The following is an 18553-nucleotide window of genomic DNA, read 5'->3' as shown; positions in this document are numbered from 1 at the left end:
ATTAATGCGAATCACTGTAGATCGTTCGGTAGAAGCAGTTATCGCGGCATAATTGCTTCGTAATTTATTGGACTCTGCCAGTTACCAAGGAGCTTGTTTCGATCGGACGCGGACGCCCGGGACGTGTTTTCCCCTCTTCTTATTCTAATCGCTTCCAATTAATCGTTCGATCAAACTGCGGAACTCGGTCCGGCGCGGCGGAACATTCGAGTGGTAAACACTACTGTTCAAACTCTTGAATTCTGGATCGTTTACGAGCCGGCCAAGACGACATTGTCTCAAGCGCGGAACGTTTCCCCGAGAAACTGGTCTCGTCCCTTTCGTCTAAATTCCACCAGCTCCTGGTTACGTTTCGTAGGCGATTCCCGTCCGAGTAAACCGAGCAATCATTGAAAAACTACGATTTACTTTTTCGAAATATCTGGTTGCATCTCACACATCCGATCAGCGAATAGGAATTTCTTTCTCTCGGTTTCGCATCCGCGCAGCTTGGTATCGCGGCGCTGTTTGCCATCGTGTCGGATTGTCCTCATTGTCAGATATTTATCGCTACCGAAATTCAATCCGGGCTTGCCTGTTTCCGAGCTACAAATTATTTCCCTTCGATTACGAGCAGCGTTCGGCGGACTCTATTACTAATGCAGAAACGATGGGCCGGAATCTCGTTCGAACGTTCGAGCGAACAACCGGCTGCTTCGACTTGGTCGAGCGTAAAGCGTAATGAACGGCATCGAGGGATTGGCGTGCTGGTCGGAGGAGGGTGAGATGATCCCTGTGGGTTAGCAACCCTTTCAATCGTGGCCATTCGTAATTGTCCCGGAGGTGGGTCGGCGACCATTATTAAATTTCAGAACAGAGCGCTATTGAGTTTTAAGCGCGGTCGGGTTGCCGCGCGCTGCTGAACGCGTCCGCGAGATAAGAATGAGGTCATTAAAATTCAACAGGTAAATCGAAAGTTTGCGCGCCCGCGCAGGGACAGCTACACAGGATGTACCTCGAAATTTAAAAGCCTTTTTCCACCCACTGCACCGCTGAGGATCAGCTCTCGGAGCTCCGCCAGCTTTATTGCCGATTATAATCGAGGCGACTCGAATTCGTAATGTCCGCGGCCCAACGTTGGAATGCTGAACGAAAGCCAGCTTTAGCTCGGGAAAGCGATGAGCACTGCAAAACCCACGACCCCGACGAAATTCCATCCGCCCGAGATCTATCTACTTATCCGTCGCGTCGGCCCCTTGTAACGATACCCATTCGGTGGTGAAATATATCTGTGTTACGTTGGCGGTACAAACGCGCGACGAATGAAGTCACCCCGACAGAACAGGAGAGGAGATTCAAGATATCGACCCGATATACGCGAGTTGCATCTCCGGCGTTGCGTTCGTATCGGTTGACAGGACCGTGGCTCGATTGCGACCTTTCGTAATTACCTGAGGGTCTGCAGTCGTAGAGAGGACAACAGCTAGCCGGTGTCTCGCGATCGAGGGCAGCCCTCACTTGAACCGGTCGATGCCCGGACGGACAGCTCGCTGGTGGACAGGCCGCGCATTCGCACTCTCCATCTTCGGTTAACACGGTGTTTTCGGGACACGTGTGGGATCCTCGGGCGTCTTTCACAGGAAAAACCAGACTTTCAACAGCTCTGTCTTTCTATCCTGCCCGTTGCCAGATAATAGCCGGCCGTCGCGTCCTCGCCACTATCGCGAGATCCTCTTCGAACGCGAGAACGCGTCGGGCAACAGAAATCGATCGCTGCCCGCCGCCACGGACACGGATCGATTTCGTGGCTGGAAGGGGAGGGTTCGCACGGATGGTATCGCGTATCTCGAATCTCAAACCCGCTTGGCTTTTCGGGGCTCGATGTCCAGCGCGGATTGCTCGCTTGTTGCTCTTATTGCTCGCGCGGCGTTCGTAGATTTCTTACCTGAGGGAACGCAATCGTAGCGGGCGCAACAGCTGCCGGGCGTTTGAGGATCCGCTGCCTTCACTTGGACCGGACGATGACCCGCTGGGCATCCGGCCGGTGGACAATCGGCCGCGCATTTGCAACCGCCGTTCTCTCCTCGCACGCTGTCCTCCGGACACTCGGCCCCCTGTGCGTCTCCTTCGAACAGAACGATCGGCAAAGATTAGTCCTAACTTCTCTGGCTAATAAGACGTGTCTTAGCGCTACCCCCTACGGCTATTTCCAAACGGGCCAAAGTATGAAAACCTTTCGAAACTTTCACCCTGACACGTTCGTCGTACAATTCTACACGGTCGATTTGAATCGCAGTTCACTAACCGAGATGCTTTACGAGTTTCAAGAGTATCGAGTAGAACGAATTTTCTGGGATGACGCGGTGCGAGCGTATATAATCGATTTCCAGCCGAACGCCTCTCGCTGGCGTCGGCTACTACCCTCGGCATATGTATGTATCTCTCCTCCTTCTTTCGAACCCTAGCTGCGTTTGTTTTTCAAACGCCTCCTTTCACGAACGCACTGCTTCTCCGGAGCGATTCATACCTTTAGCGTTAATCTTGCACAGCCGTTAGAAAACGTTGTTTCCCGTCGATGAAATATTATTCCCCGAGGAAAGAGAAAAAGATCTTCGTAGGTAGGCGCGAGCAGGGTGTGAAAACGTGGACGATGGAGAGAGACACTGTTGAATGATAAAATACTAGACGCCTAGGTAAAGCAATTTATTAAAGGCGCGCCCCGTGTCCCGTTTAATTTTTCAGAAATTTCGACCACGATTGAGAATTCGAATACGGCCAGTAACGAAGTAGCGGGACAACCCCGGTACCTATATACAATCGGCAGGGGAGTGATACGCGCGCGACTCGCGCCAAGCTGCTAATTTCTTCGGAGGGAAAACTCGATAAAAACATAGCCGAGCCGCGACGTCAATTTATACGGCGCACAGTGTCGCGGCGCGTGTTCAAAAGGCAAAGATTCGCGTTTTGGAATTTTGTATTTCATTTCATGGAATTGATAGTAAAACAGTCCTCCGGCATAAGGGCAGCATAACTTAGTAACATGAATAACGGATTTAAGGTTAGTAAGTACATTCAAAGTCGAATAACCAAACGCAAGCTGCCACAGACTACACATAGGAAATATTTACCCACTGAATTTTTGTTGTACTTAGTTCTTTTTTTTTTTAAAATAAACAAAATATATTTTTACAAGATACTGAGCTTCGAATTCCTTCAGATCCAACTGATAGTGATGAAGATATATAATAAGAATGAATACTTAAAAATTTATTATCAATGCGAATAATTTAAAAAATTATTTTTATTTTTCTGTAGTTGTTTCATATGTTTGCTATTAATTTGTGTTTAAATGTGTTTAAAAAAAAAAATATTTTATTTGTTTTACTTTTATTCTGTTCAAAAATATATTTTAATGATTTTCAGTTAAAAATTAAATTTTTGTGTATAAACATGATTAGCATATTAATTACATGTAAATAACTACATCTTAATGGAAAATTGATTTTTTAATTTTTTTCCTATATACTCGTTACACTGTGTGTTCTCGCGCGATCATTCAGTTTATACAGAAGCGATGGTTGGATACTTTTCGCCAGCTACCGTATCCAGAGCCTACCCTGTTGGTTTTCGATCGGGGCTTCGCGATTCCATCACGAGCAGACTCGAAAAGAATGTCGATTGAAATCGACCTCCTTCCGAGACGGATTACGCGACGCTCCGCGACTTTCCAAGGGGGTTTAGCCCAAATCTTTTTCCCCGCTCTTCCCGAAATTCTTCTCCGATTTTTCAAAAGAACAGGGACGGCAGAGGACCTCTTGATCGCAAATCGTTATATTATATTTTTCCTCGCTGTTTAAATGGTCCAGCGTAGAGTAAAAAGGACGAAGAGCGCCGCGTTCTGAAAAATAGGGCGGTGAACACGGAGGCAAGAAGTCCATTGGACTAGAAACTCGGAGAAGTTGAAAACGAGAGGGACGGTAGAAATTTTTGGAAATTACTTCGGTAGGGAAGCCGGGGAAACATCGATGATAATTTCATTGGGAAAGAGACAGTGTGTAGTGTTGGAAGGGCGAGAGGGTGGGACAACGGATGGGTTTCAAAGGCACGCCGTGCCGCGCGACCCGTTGCATGCACTGACGTATTCTACTTCGCACAGTACTAACAATAAGTTCATTCGGTATGCAAGGGTTACCGCGCTGGCCAGGACGGGGCTAATACAATTTCCCATGAAACGCTCTAGTCGGCCCAGCATCCGTTTCCCACCGCTCGCTCGTTCGAGCCAATATCCTTCTCGCTTGAATCCTCTGCAGAAATAGATTGATAGTCCTGTTGCCGTACGACGTGAATTTAAAAATCCATACATAAACCTAATCGTCGCCTAATTGGTACGGGAAAAGAGACAACAAACGGGCGGTCGTTGCTTTGCTGTTTGGTCGGGCGGTGTTTGGCACGAAGCATTGCCTCGGTCGCGACGCGCGGCGCGGTAGCTATGCATGACGTTAACGCGGTAAAGTACGCCCGCTTTGCGCCAAAGTGTGGCGCAACGCGTCGCGATGTACAGCCGACCGCCTAATTTACCTACGGCGCGGCTTAGACTGCCTTTGCCCACCACCAATTCTCGTCCTTCGGCATCGCCGTCAAAGCTAATGGTCCCAGCGTCAGGCCCACGCGCGCTGCTACCAAATTCGCGGCCCATCGAACCGGAGGTGACTAAAAGCACGGGAAAACACGTTGCTCGTCCCTGAATCGACGGAAGCACACGTTCGTACGCGTTCACCTACCAACGGCATATAGGCAAACATCTGCGGCTAGTCCAGAACGGATAGTTTGAGGTTCGATTGCTCGATAAAGCAATTAAACGGAGACCGAGAGTCCTGGACGTGGCGTCGGAGTTGGGAAAGCTCGGTGTTGCTTTCAGAGAATGTCGACGTGCTTACGCTCCGCTGTGGGACCCACCCTTTGAATCCTTTGAAAAGCTTTAGTCGCGTGTCAATTCGCTACTAAGGCACGCCGATTCAACCGCGATACGAGCTTCGATACACAGTTGTTTCCGCGCGCGCGGAACGCGGCAGTGCCGACGATGGCGGATTCCTCGTGAAATCGATGACGAACCAGAGCCCGTCGCCCGTGATACAATCGATTTCCATTCGCACACCTTTTCATTGTGCACCGCAAAGATTACCGAATAGGCAACAAACGGGAGCGTATCGCGCTGGGCAGCTGACATGGCGGCTTTCAGTAATTCGCATTCCATTCACGGACTCGTATCTTTCCTCCGACAAAATAATATTCCACGAGCGGTCGGTTGGTATTTCGCGAACGACGAGTTTATACATCTGGAACTGATGATAATAATCGGCGGTCCGGTCTGTGCTACTTCGTTTTGAACGCGCGAAGGACAGGGGTAGGTATACCTACGTAGGTACGTGTCGCGCAATGGGATCCTTCTAAATCCTCCCCTAATCCTCGTTGGATCTTTGAAAAACGTAAACCCGGTCGGTCTCTTCGCGCGTACACCTACGCCAGGATTATCGATCGATCCAGGCCTTTCGGAGCTGGTAATCGCTTCCCCGGGCAATTGCGCTAACCCTTCGACTCTGTCCCAGGCGAATCGCGGCAATTCTGCGAGAAACAGATGCGAAGGAAATGCGAAACAACCGGTTCGTTGAGTCTCCAACGCGGTTGCATTATTTTTCGTAGAGTTTCTCGCGCGAAAAAGGATCCGCACGGCCACCGACCATGCCCGACAACACGGCTCATAGTTTCTAAGCAGCGTTGACGGAGCTCGCTCGATCCTCAAATGGGTCGCGGTTTGTTCCGACGGTGCTTCGTGCAAATTACCCATTAATGGAGCCGCGAGAACGTTGTTTAAATTATTCCTTTTCCCTGCCGGTTGCAGAAGTTTCTCATGATTTCGTCGGGTCTGGCCGCGCTTTAACACCGGCACTAGGGTGGCTCTTATATTCGACTTTTGAATTTTCTTCGGGGCATCCACCGGAATAGTTTTTTTTTAGTCCTTCGGATTTTTTTTCGAAAACCGTTTCTCTCACGAGAAAAAGTAATACAACATAAAGGATGCTCCTTGTCCGGATCTACAACTTTTGTTTGACATATTTTTTTATTTAATCATCAATAACTTGGAGGATATTATATAAAATCGACTTCGCGAGCTGTTAAATAATGATTTAAATGTTCAAGGGCCCAGGGGCACCCTTTCCTGTTATCCGATCGAGCTCAAACTTTACACGGATTTTTTTTTTAATTATTTGGAACTATTCTGGAGGGTGCCCCGAAGAAATCTTGAAAAAAAATTTTACCAAGATTAAATAAGAGCCACCCTAACCGCCACGTTCCCGTAAGTCCCTGACCTGAACCTTGGACGTAACTCTCAACAACTGGCAGCACTGGGAGGGACCACCATTAGGTATTATGGAACGAGCTAGTCTCGAATAATAGCCTCGCCGAGGTTACGCGTTCGAGCGCCACAAATTTTCCACATTCACGCAAGGGCGGGGTAGGTTTTATTCTGTTTACGCGCCGAACGCTTGAAAGCCGCGTTTTTGTTAGCCAATTGGCTGCAACTCGTTTTCATTAACGACGCGACAGTTTTAACGCGGCACAATGAAAGGGCAATTGCGTAGAAAATCGACCGGTCGCAAACTCAGTCGTCCAAACGGAAAACGTAGGTAACGCGTGAAATGTTCCTCTCTCGCTCGCAACGGTTTTCGGGGATGTTCTCCATTCCGGTGATTCGTTCTATTCTAGGTTTACGTCGCGAGGCTACTGTCATTAATTTACGAAATCTAATTCTGCTTCTCGAACGGTGGAAAGATCGGCGTGCACTTGATCGGTTTGAATCCATTCACTTTCAGTCGCCAGACATCCACGCGCCATTTCTGCAGAGTTCCGTTTCTCTTCCGCGGAGCTGCGGGTCCAGACCCCCCTGCTGCTAACAAATCGTTTTTATCTGACCATTTAAATCACCGGGAGAAAAATTGCAACCTGCCCGGTGTCAGAACGAAATTACTTAATTTTACGCGCATCCTTTTCTGCCGTTTCCGAAGAGACTCCCGCGTCCCCGTACCATGGCGTTAGCCGAGGCTCGGTCGAGAGTTCACCGACGATATCTCTTGACGACCAAGAGTCGAGAGGTCCTCGATATTCTCGGTATGAATCACTGGCTGGGAAACTGCATCGTCCCTTCCAACGCGAAGGCACTTAATTTCACCCGCAACGTTTCGCGACCCTCCCCCATCTGTTTCTTCTTCACCCTCTCTTTCGCTCCGCCCATCTATGCCTTTTTGTCCTTTTTTCTTTGTTTCGGTTTTCTCCTTTTTTCCGGGTGGTAAGTCTGCCAGAGCTTGGTAACTCATTTACAGTAATACATTGGTTGGGAAGCGAAGAGGGTGAGTAAAAGCGAAAAGTACGGCGATGAGGGTGGGAAATGGGGGATGGGGATCGGAATGGAAAAGGGGGATGGAGGCGGGGGCGAAGGACAGAGCTGGGAGATTCGGAGGGCGCCTCGCCGCGCCGCGCCGTGGGCTTCGGCATGGCGCGAAAGAGTCGGCTGGCCATTAATTCTTTCCGGGCTTTTGTCTATTTCGCTGGTAGCATCCGAGCTGCTAGTTGCGTCTCTCGGCACTCCGCATTGTCCACGTCCACGTTCACGCGACCGCTTTTTCGCTTTCTTTCATTCTTCCTTCCCTCTCTTCCGCCTCTCGCCTTTTTCTTTATGTCTCAGCGTGAACAGCCTCCGGCTCGCACCTATTTTTCAATGAACCGGCAAACAGACGGAAGAGGGTACGCGAAACTGCATCACCGAGTCTGGTCCCCCGCGTTCCCGAAACGTTGCGCAGTTACCTACATATCTGCATTCGTCGATTACGCAACAGCATCAAGTCCACCGCGTTCGGCTTTAGGAAATCGTGTATTCATCAATGGGATGAATGGGAAATGGGAACCGAGCGAGGAGTATACCTTTTACGACCCCAAGTAACCCTCGGGCGCTTATTTTCCCAGGTTTTTTTCGACAACCTTATCTCAGCGGGGCGCTGGAAACTTGTTTACCTTGACATCTGCCCGCGCTGACCAACTCCCCTATTTCTCTTCCACTCGCACAGCACGCGTGATCGGCGAAATCCGAGAAGTAGGTCAGCTCATGCAGGTCTTTAAGTAAACACACGTTGGAGCGCCCAGACAATCTGCTCGCAAAAAACATTGGAAAGTAAACAATACCCGAGGCGCTCGGTTAGGGTCGTAAAGAATATGTATCTTACTCCTCGCTTACTTCCCATTTCCCATTCATCCCATTGAAGGATCTACGAATACCTACTTATAGCCTGAAGTCGAACGTCGTAGACGGGGTTTTATCGCCGAATCTTCTTGCCTCGCGTTTAACTGCCGAATTCACGACTTCAACGGGCTTGTTCCGATGATCGAAATGTGTTCAAACCGTCGTTGTATATTTACGCGATTCACCGTGGATCGTTTCGTGACTAGAGAGAATAACCTCGTTCGCGAATAATAATATCAACTCAGCCCATAGGCATTTCGCGTGAGAAATGAGAGGGAAGGAAAAATTTGCTCATCCATCAGGGGGGAAAGCCAGGCTTCGCGCAAGGTCTTAGGGCCCAACTGAGCGAGCGAAGAAGTATCTATGGCGAAGTAGTTTCCAAAGAACGCGTAGGCGCGTCGAAATGCACTGGGAAACTTTGAGGGAAAGTTTCGATAAACATCTCGATTGAAAAGCTGCCTGGTGGAAATGATGGATTTCATCGGAAATCATTACCCTAATTGAAATCGGATACGCTTGGTAGGCGAACCTAATGACGGGAAGAGCCAGCCGTCTATCGAGTGCTCCGAGTCACAGGGAATCAGAGGGATTGGACGAAACGCGTTGCAATGATTTTGAAATTACACCCAACGCGTGGATGCCAGCTGTTTACCGCGGTGAAAGGCAAGTCCGCAACCTGTGCGAAAGGCAATAACAGCCGAAGCATTTTCGTTCGGTTTGCAGGAGGTGTACGAGCCGCGTATTACGCGCACCCCCAAACGTGGCTCGTTAGCGTGTTCGACAGCGAGCAAGTTATCGGGAGCGTATCCGCGATACCTACGACTACATAATCGGTTTTACAGCGTCCAAACTAAAGCGACGAAGCGAGTAAGCCCCTCCTAGACGACGCGCCGTTGAACTTTGCGACGAATGGATAGAATGGATTTAAGGGAGACCGAAGAGGAGATTAAAAGAATTCAATTATCGCGAGGTAAAGTTGCGTCCGTGTCCGCACCCGCGGTTGCTCGAGCAGACGGTCTCTTTTCCCGATAAGAGACTTTACTCTGGCCTCGAGACTGCTTCACTCCTGTGCCCGAGCCTTTCCTCCTCATCGACCGATTGGGAATTTCCGTGGCTCGTGCCCGTATAGGAAGAAGCCCGGGCTGGATTTTCAACTCCTCCTCCCACGCTTCTCCCAAGCAACTCTCTCGCCGAAGAAAATTTCAGTCGCTGTATCGTTACTTGCAAGCTCGCTGCCGGTACATCGCGTCGATGCCGCCATTTCGAGTTCCTTTTTGTTGTCGGAGCGAGGAGCGACTCTCGGGAATGGAATTCCGCTCGAAGCAGCGCGCTGCGAGAGGAGACGAACCGCCGCGCCGCGCGCCGTGCCGCGTAACGACATTATTCGCCAGCGTTTTCGCCACCTTTTCTAATCAACCGAGTTCCGTCGCGTAGCAAACGTTATTCGGATGCCTCGTACTTTCTAGTCACGATCTTCCCGCGAGTGTACGTACACCGGCTGCGTGTAGCTTTACGGACGGCTGGGTCTTTTTAATCAGTGCTTCGTTTCGTTTAACCCTTTTCGTTTCGGTCTGAAAGAACTCATCAAGCGGCAGATATAAAGCCGCGCGGCTGCTGCGGAAAAATCGGTGAAAAGTAGTCGCGGCAAGTTGGAACAGTGGATCAACGGGGACGCGTCCAGCTCCCGGCTGACCAAAGCCTGACATTTCTACTTGGTAGCTTCTCCTCTCGAAACGTACCTACCGCTCGGCCCGTCACGTCGCGTCGATACGTCGCAAAACCATTGTTCGTCTGGATGTTCAACAGGCGGGCTGGTTGGTCGCGGCGCGCTACTTTTAACTGATGAAGCGAGAAACTGATTTCGAACCGTACAAGGTATTTAGGGGCGAGAGTGCATATGCCCTCGGAAACTGCAGGGAATAGCGGGGAACTGCAGCGAACGGGGAAACGTGCTGTTTCCGCCAGAATCCCCAACCGAATTCGTCCATCGATCGTTCTACTTCTGTTTTCTGTTTTAAAATATCGCGTTACAGCGAATCACGGCTGACCTGCGCTTTACACTCCATCGCCGCGCTTTACGATTCACAGACTCTGAAGAAGAGTTGATCCGATGCATAACTTTCCCTCTTCAGAGCCGTCGGTACTTTTCCATTTCCGGGTCGCATATCTTTCGCTGCAAATTTTCAGCGATCCAGCAATAACTCGTATCGCAATTTCAGCTGGTAAACGCGGTAATTAGCCGAACCCGAATCGCCTGTCCGACTTACGGTATTTCGGGGATGCTCGAACACGGGACAGTTCTACTCAGCGGCCGTTAAAATCTCCCGAATTTTCGGCAAAGCATGCTAAAAAAATAGGAAGGTCCTGTTTGAACCACGTACAGCCCGTATCGAGGAATTTCACGACTGGATCAGCAGAGTTGAGACTACGTCGAGCGGTATTACCCTGCGTTTAAATCTAATCAGGTATCGTTCAACGGTCGATAAGCCGAAGGGCGGCGAAGACGGCGACAAGAGGGGGTAGGAAAAAGAGAAGCAGGCTCCAAGAACGTTTCTCGATACTTGGTGAGAACGACGGCAGTTTCGGCATACCTTGATCCGTGTCGGCTTTCAGGTGGAAAGCGTGAAACAAAAACAGGAAGAATAGGAAAAATAGCAAAAGGGCTGGAGCGAGCTGCGTACACCGTCGTGTTCGTTAGACATGAATAATGTAGTTTCTCGCAGAAACGGGGAAAAGCAACGCAGAAAGACAGAATATAACTGCGGCCGGTGCTCGGCGAACGGCGGAGTAAAGGGTGGAAGGTTCGAAGGGAAGCAGGCACGCTGCCCTGACAGGTTAGGGAATAGGCGGAAGGCTTTGATCTTTCGTAGCCGTCGAATTTACGTCGGCGAGTTAGTAGTTGCCGGTACAAAGGCCCTCGGTATAGCCTTCTCGACGTTCAAGATCGGTGCTCAAGGTGCTCGAGATGCTCGAGGTGGTCGGGGGTGGCCAAGAGGTGGCCAAGAGGTGGCCAAAGTGTCGGAGGTGCCCGAGCTGTTCTGGTAAACACCTTATTTCGCGTATCCTCCGGCAAACTCAATTCAACCGCAGCAGCCGAGGGATCGCAGAACGAATCGATGCATCTGTCATCCCGCATTCTTGCCGCGCTCCAACGGGAACACGGGTGCCTAGAAAATTTCTTCAAGCCGCAACAAAAAGCTTATCCGTAAAACGAAGGAAGCGCGAGGCTGTTGCCTGGCGGAGGCATGGAGTATGGCCGCGTGGAAAGTTTATCGGGGAAACGAAAAAAAAAAAAACGGATAGATATTCTGTGGGTTCGCTGACTTTCCAGCTGGCCGGCGCGTACCGTGGCGGAGGCTGCGGCTAGTTGTAAAATGCAAATCGAGATCTCGCAGAGACGTATAGAGTTCCGTATTGGGAAGCTAGGGGCGGCGGGGGAGAGGAGCAAGAGGCGTAGTATGTACGTGCAGCCGATATAAGCTAGCGTTGTCGGGCAAAGGGCGCGGAACGGATCGCGACGGAACGAGGCGGGTGAGGATGCGGATGCGGATGGGATGTGGATGTGGATGTGGCTGTGGATGCGGAGGCGGGTCGACGGTGGAACGCGGAAAGCCTGTGTTTGCATTGCCGCGTCAGCTGGTCCGTTACCGCTGATAGCTGCGCCGTAGACATCGTTATAATGGAACGCGTCAGGTTGCCTTTATGTCTTTCGCGATACCGAACCACCCCGGCTTGCCTCGCTTCTCAGCCCCAAGGACTTTCCACGAGAGCACCGACTCCTCTCGTCTCCTTTTCGACGCTCCATTTCGATGCCTTTTCTCCGCCACTGGATTAAAACAACGTCACGACGCCGTATCGACGAGAGACGGTCGCGGCGCGCATATTAATATTTATGGCGGAAAACGGAGGTAGTGCGAAAATGTAAGCCTTACGATCTTTACGCATCCTTTCCTCGTTCCTCTGCGTTAGAGAGGAGAGTTCGCGTTCAAGAGGGGGCAGCTTGCGAAAAGATCGCGAGTCTCGAGGCTCGAGCAGACAGCGTTTTATTATTACTATTATTATTATTATTATTATTATTATTATTATTATTATTATTGAAAGTTAAACGGGCATTGCCCAATACAAAGCACAGTTACAACGACGTGATAGGATTTTCCTGACACAATAGTCTGAAGAGCTTCCAACTGAAAGAGGAACTACTACCGGAAAAGAACTCGACGTAGTCTACTTCGGAGCTAGCACTGAACATTAAGCGATTCATTGGATCAAGTGACCCATATATAGATTTGAATTTGCGGTATACGAAAGGTGACCTTTTTCTGACACATCTGGTAGGAGCATATAGACCAACGAGTTCCAGTAGTGCAGACCAATTAATTTCACTCTTTATGATCTTAAAAAGAAAGGTCATGTCCGTTACAGTTCTGCGCGCAGAAAGCGTAGTCATATTAAGTATTCAAAAGTATTTGTTCCGTTTTTTTTTTGTGAAATTCCTGTAAGCAAAAAGATATCGGGTTACTGGGCTCGGTATTGCGGCAACAAAGTTGCAGCTGCACGCGCGATTGCATCCTGTGCACAAAGAAATGATAACCGTTTAGTGTTTACCTGTCACCGTGGCGCGAAATTCGGACCAGAAATCTGTTCTCTCGAGGCGGATAAACCAAGTGCGAGTTTTACGCTCGAGCTGGCAAAATGATCCACCGGTATAAGCGCTTGAAAAGCGTAACTTCCGGCGAACGGTGTCGCGTCCCGTCGCGTTGCGTCGGCTGGCTTTCGGTTTTGCGCTCCACCGGCCAACCCGACGCGGAAAAACCTGCGGACGAACTTAGTCGGGGAGAGAGTAGGCTGGGATTTTATCCAGATAAACTCAACGTTCAACGCGGAAAGCTTCTTACACCCTCAAGCCACATATTCCCAACGCGGAAATAGTGCATACAGGTTTATCCATTATTCACCAGAGTTGCTCGCCTTTGATCGAAAGGCAGCAGCTCAAACGAAGCGCGAAACGAGCCCGTGATTGTCATTAACGGCAAAGATTCGGCAGGAGTCGAAGTTTAGGTGCCAGACGCCGTGCCGCAAACAATGCGAACGGCCTTCTATTCCGCATTACCCTGTCCGAAACCTTAAAAATGGAAGAGGACGACGTTGTCCATCGCTGCGGGGTCCTTCTAGCCAACGTGAACTCGCAAAGGTGTGGCCTTAGCCTCGCCGCGAAATGGTCCACCGAGGTCGACGATATCCTCGCGTTTTTTTCTCTCACTGGTCGAAAAATGACACGGAGACGGAAACTCCGTGGATGGTCCATCTTCCTACGGTCCTCCTTTTGCTGGTTCACGGTGCTTTGCGGAAAGGATCTCTTGCCCGAAGTCGTTGGAAACGTCGCGTCGCGTCCGCGAGATCCCATCGAGCCACGCGGCCAGTCCAATGTCGAAATGTTCCACTATTCCGCGCTCCCTCCTTTGCTTTTATTTCCCGTTCCCGTCCGCGTTCACTCGAGTAACCGCGCCGAAGGATTTTACGGCACGGATTTCCGTTATGTTTAAGGACACGAAAAGGCTGCGGTGGCAGAAGTAACGGGGGGTAGTTGTAGTTTCATCGACGTTCTCTGGAAACGTCGGGAGCGGAGATTTCTGGACGAAAGGAAGGTCGGATATCCGTGACCGGAAACGCGCAACTCCGCCAGGTGTCAGTCAAACTGCACACGGGGCACGGTGGGTGGTAACGTGCACGCGGGATGTGCGGTTATTTCGAATCCGTGCATCGTGACGCGCTGCAACCAGCCAGGATGCGGGCACGTCTATGGAACGGTGACGCATTAGCGTAGCAGAGAGTCGCATCGCGTCGCACCACCGCATTCCGCTGTTAACTGCGCGATGCGACGCGATGCGACGCGACGTGGGAGTTTTCGAGCGACAGATGTCTAGCTAAGCCCCCGCTGGTCGGCCGTGAGTTGCACCGCAACCTTTCCAGAGTTTATCAAACACGCACGCGGTAGCCGGAACACCATCTCCAACCTCGAGTCGTTCGAGTTTCTCACCAGCGATAAATTGTCGACGAACTCTACCCACCCGCGCAACCGTCTGTCCCGTTTTCTCGTACTTACCAACTTTTCCGCGTTGCGATTTGTCCAACGACTGGGCGCCGATTCGGAGCCTTTGAGATCGCGTCGAGAACCGACACAATCTGGCACATTTAAAGAGGGTTCGGCTCGACGGCCATCGAGCACTATCGCGAAAGCATTCGAAGAGCTGCGACCGCTGAAAGTCCGTGTCCGTGCAAGTCCACCGCGAACCTCTCTCTGCTTCCGCTGGGCAGACTCCTCCGAGCACGATACGGAGCGGTCCATTCACTAGGATTATGTTCTTTCAGCGCGAACATGTCGGTCACCGAAAGTGCGCCCCGTAAATCTGCACGCTAACACAGAAAAATGCTGGTAACCCGGCTACCCGAGGTCACTTCTTTTCGGCTACACGTTCGCCAAGTGAGCACTGATCGCCACGCTCCCGAAAGCGTCAGCATGCTAGAAAGAAGCTTGCCATTTCAGCGTGCCTCGTTTCATTTCGTACATACATACGTTTTATCTACGGGACGAATGTCGTTTGGGCTTTGTCTGGAAGCCGCCACGCGAGAAACTGCGACTCGATATTCAGAAAGACTTGCCCGCCGGTGAATTTGGATTTTCTTCGCCGTCCGCGAATAAAGTCTCGACTAAATTCGATTTCGGATCCAATTTCCTTCGACCTCGGATCGCTGGCATACTGCAGGATGCCTATTATATAATCGCCATCCTTCTGTCACGAAAATAGAGATCACCATTACTTGGTTTTCCCTTCCATGTCGCTCCATTCGCACCTTCGATAAGCCTATTATTCCTGCTTCTGTACTCCCCACACTTTATCCGTTTGCGGTCACGCAAAATACGAACGCTTTTATAACGAATTACGAAGCTCTTTTTGCAACCTGGCCGATTCCACCAACGCTGGTAATTCGAGTTGCTTGAATTTTGTCGCGGGCCGCCGCCATTGTCGTGCCACCGAAAACGCGAGTTTTTTTTATCTAAATTTTGGCTGGATATGGAGGGTAGACCTTTTTTACTGGCTGCGTCACGCACAAGTCGCGTCACCGAGAGCCACTCTTCAAACGTAAAGCGTTTTACGAGCGTGCCATCGGAACTCATCGATGTCCGAGTGTTCTGCTCGCGACTCGCTTCTCCCTGTGAATAAAATAAAAAGCCAATGGTGCGCGTGGACTCGCGATCGAATCTGGATCATCAGAGTTCCAGCAGCACCTAGCGAGCAAAAAGACGGTTCACTTTGTAACAACTTTTACGGCGAAAAGATTGGCAATCCCACGAGAAGCTGGTATAAAGTATAAAGAATACCAGAGGGGCGGTCTACGCGTCTACGCGGACGGGAGTTGGGATTTTTTCCGTGAGATTGGTTCGTTGTCTTACGGCTTCCATGCCTCGTTTGCTTTGTTCCTCGGACGGTCTGCACTAACTTAGGAAACGCTATCACAGGATCCAACAATCCAGGGAGGACGAGGGTGTCCTTTTACAACCAAGTCGATAGGGATCCCTGGACCGGCGCGGCGAATCAACGAAGCTCACTCTATGTACATTAGGGTGGCTCTTATTTTCGACTTTTCAATTTCTTTGGGGCACCCTCCAGAATAGTTCCAAATAATTAACAACAAATCCGTGTGAAGTTTGAGCTCGATCGGATAACGGGAAAGGGTGCCCCTGGGCCCCAAAAACATTTAAATCATTATTTAACAGCTCGCGAAGTCGATTTTATATAATATCCTCCAAGTAATTGATGATTAAATAAAAAAATATGTAAAACAAAAGTTGTAGATCATCAAAATTTGAGGAAAAAAAGTTTTTTTTTTAGGTTTTCGGACTTATTTCGAAAACCGTTTGACGCGCGAGAAAAAGTAATACAATATAAAAGATGCTCCTTGTCCGAATCTACAACTTTTGTTTGACATATTTTTTTATTTAATTATCAATACCTTGGAGGATATTATATAAAATCGACTTCGCCAGCTGTTAAATAATTATTTAAATGTTTTAGGGCCCAGGGGCACCCTTTCCCGTTATCCGATCGAGCTCAAACTTTACACGGATTTGTTGTTAATTATTTGGAACTATTCTGGAGGGTGCCCCGAAGAAAATCGTGAAAAAAATTTTACCAAGAGTAAATAAGGGCCACCCTAATGTGCATAAGCAGAGCGAACGATTCAACCATTCTAGGTATATCAAACAACTGGTTGGAAAAGGAGGTTCGAGAAAGATTGAGAGACGCGGTGCGCACCGTAGCATCGGGAAGCAACGGGTAGACATGATCAAAGGCGCTGCGAGGATAGGTAATTAAATGTTTGGCGCGTTTCAGTAAGGACGACTTGAGGAAGGTCGGAAAGCAAGAAAAAGTGGCAAAAGGCTCGGGAAGAAGGTCTGGAACGGAAATGAAGGGGAAAGCTCGAGGGAGCGCAGACGAGAAGGTAGAGAGAAGGCAGAGAGAAGGCGCGCAATTAGCTGGTTAACGGAGCGCGGGAAATGCCGCGGAATTAGCTGGCAGCTGTGGCGGAGTTTCTCGGGGCGGCTCGACTCGGCGCGCGCGGACAGAGAATCGGAGAAAAGTTTGCAGGGTAGCGGGTAAACGCGTCCCGTCGCGTCCCGTCGCTCTTTATTCGCGATACGGACCAGGAGACGAGCACGGAGGCAGAGTCGCGGTGCTGTCCTGAAAAAAAGCTTCGTGGCTGTCTATTCTGCGAAGGAAGCCGCAACGATATTTCTTTGGGGAACGTAGCTCGCGGCCAACCCTCGGAGAAGAAACTTCCTCTTGAGAAATACGGTTTGGCGAGCTTGGAATTTCTCCTACCGGTTAAAAAGAGTGGAGGAGGACGCCGCTGAAAGTCTCTCGACTCCCGACCGCGCGCAATATTTTCGTCGGAAGGAGGCATGAAAGTTACAGAGAGAAATCGGACACCACCTGTTATTCCAGCGGGGCAGAAATCGAGGTACCGCGAATCACAGAAGCTCGCTGTTCTTATCTCTTGGTTATTTCGTTGGTCGCGCTGGTGTTTCGTTCGTTTGCTCCGAACTCCATGTAATCCCTCTTTAACGAGTCCGCAAGCACAGCGCGGCGCGGGCGTGTCTATCGATTCGTTCGTTAGGCGGCCAGGCTTGTTAGCTTTACTTTTCCTCGGATCGGAAGAAATTCGAGCGAGAACGTAGCGGAGGGCAAGAGTGGCAGAGAGCGCGCTCGTGGCTTTTGGGCGATTTCACGCTTCACCCCTCGGCGCTGATTCGAAATTAACCGCGATCCCAATGGCCGCAGAGGAAGATAAAGGCGGCGAGACTCGATCGCGAATTGTACGTGCTGGCTAGCTGCGGCTTTATTTCGCTCTAATTTACGCGTTCGACTGGTCGGCAGTATTAATTACTGATCGCGCAATATGCATATCCCACGAAAATTTCAATGATAGGTCTGTTTCGCCGGGCATTAATCATGCGCGTATCGATGCTGGGAGTGTTTGTCGAGTTCGAATAATACCTTTGAATTTAACTCTTTGAAATTTATAATGCGGTTCGCATAAAACATCCACGGGATTCAATGTTTGCCGCTGCCTTCCTATAAATCGGGACCATTATCGGGCCGAATGAATTGTACACGATAAATTCGCTGGAATCGTTGATACGGTTAATCAAAGATAACCGGCGCGGGCCACGTTTCCATTCCAACGCGCTCGATAGTTTTTTCCTACTTGTTCTTTGTGCCGTTACTGCGACGTAACCCAGCAATCTTCGCAAATCTACAAATCTTCTCTACCGAAATCGAATCATTTACGGAACGTGCGATTGGGTCGAGTAACCGACGCGCCGATCGTATTATGCTATTGGCGCAAAATCACCGCTAAAAAAATCCCCTCCAACAATTATCGTAAAGGCTTTGATAATTAAATCGATTTCGATAACGTTACCCGCTCGCCCACTGTTCTCCGGAGGGCCATTAGAAATCGATGCGTCCGCCGCGCGCTTGTTACTGACCCGTCCCCTTTCATGTTTCGATTCGTTTTCTGGCTGAAATCTCTGATCAAGATAACCAGCTGGAGAACTAAAAACATTTTCCACAGGCAAAAAGCACCGTTCAGGGTGATAACGTTGGCAGAATTTCGCGAGCGAAACGGCGCGGCGCAGCCCGACGAGTCTTTATTCCGCGGGACCGTATCTATAGAACAAGAATCAATCCCAGCGGAAATTCATGGAACTGGCAATTC

At 49.9% G+C, this 18553-nt stretch overlaps 1 protein-coding gene across 7 annotated transcripts in view; it reads right to left on the bottom strand.

The window, feature by feature from the left end:
• Cmpy (crimpy) overlaps positions 1-18553 on the bottom strand; it is a 142830-nt gene that overhangs the window by 5224 nt on the left and 119053 nt on the right. For 6 of the 7 annotated variants that reach the window (XR_013085292.1, XM_076811895.1, XM_076811896.1 and 3 more), the window contains 2 exons: positions 1925-2104; positions 1431-1610 (listed from right to left, as the gene is read on the bottom strand). Coding sequence is in view for 6 of the 7 variants with exons in the window: in XM_076811895.1 (XP_076668010.1) it covers positions 1431-1610; positions 1925-2104 (360 nt within the window). In the remaining variant the exon portion in view is untranslated. The remainder of the gene's footprint in view (positions 1-1430; positions 1611-1924; positions 2105-18553) is intronic. The other variant, XM_076811899.1, reaches the window with a different exon arrangement.

The sequence above is a fragment of the Andrena cerasifolii genome, chromosome 5, assembly GCF_050908995.1.
Source record: "Andrena cerasifolii isolate SP2316 chromosome 5, iyAndCera1_principal, whole genome shotgun sequence".
NCBI lineage: Eukaryota > Metazoa > Arthropoda > Insecta > Hymenoptera > Andrenidae > Andrena > Andrena cerasifolii.
This window is presented reverse-complemented; position numbering and strand designations above follow the sequence as displayed.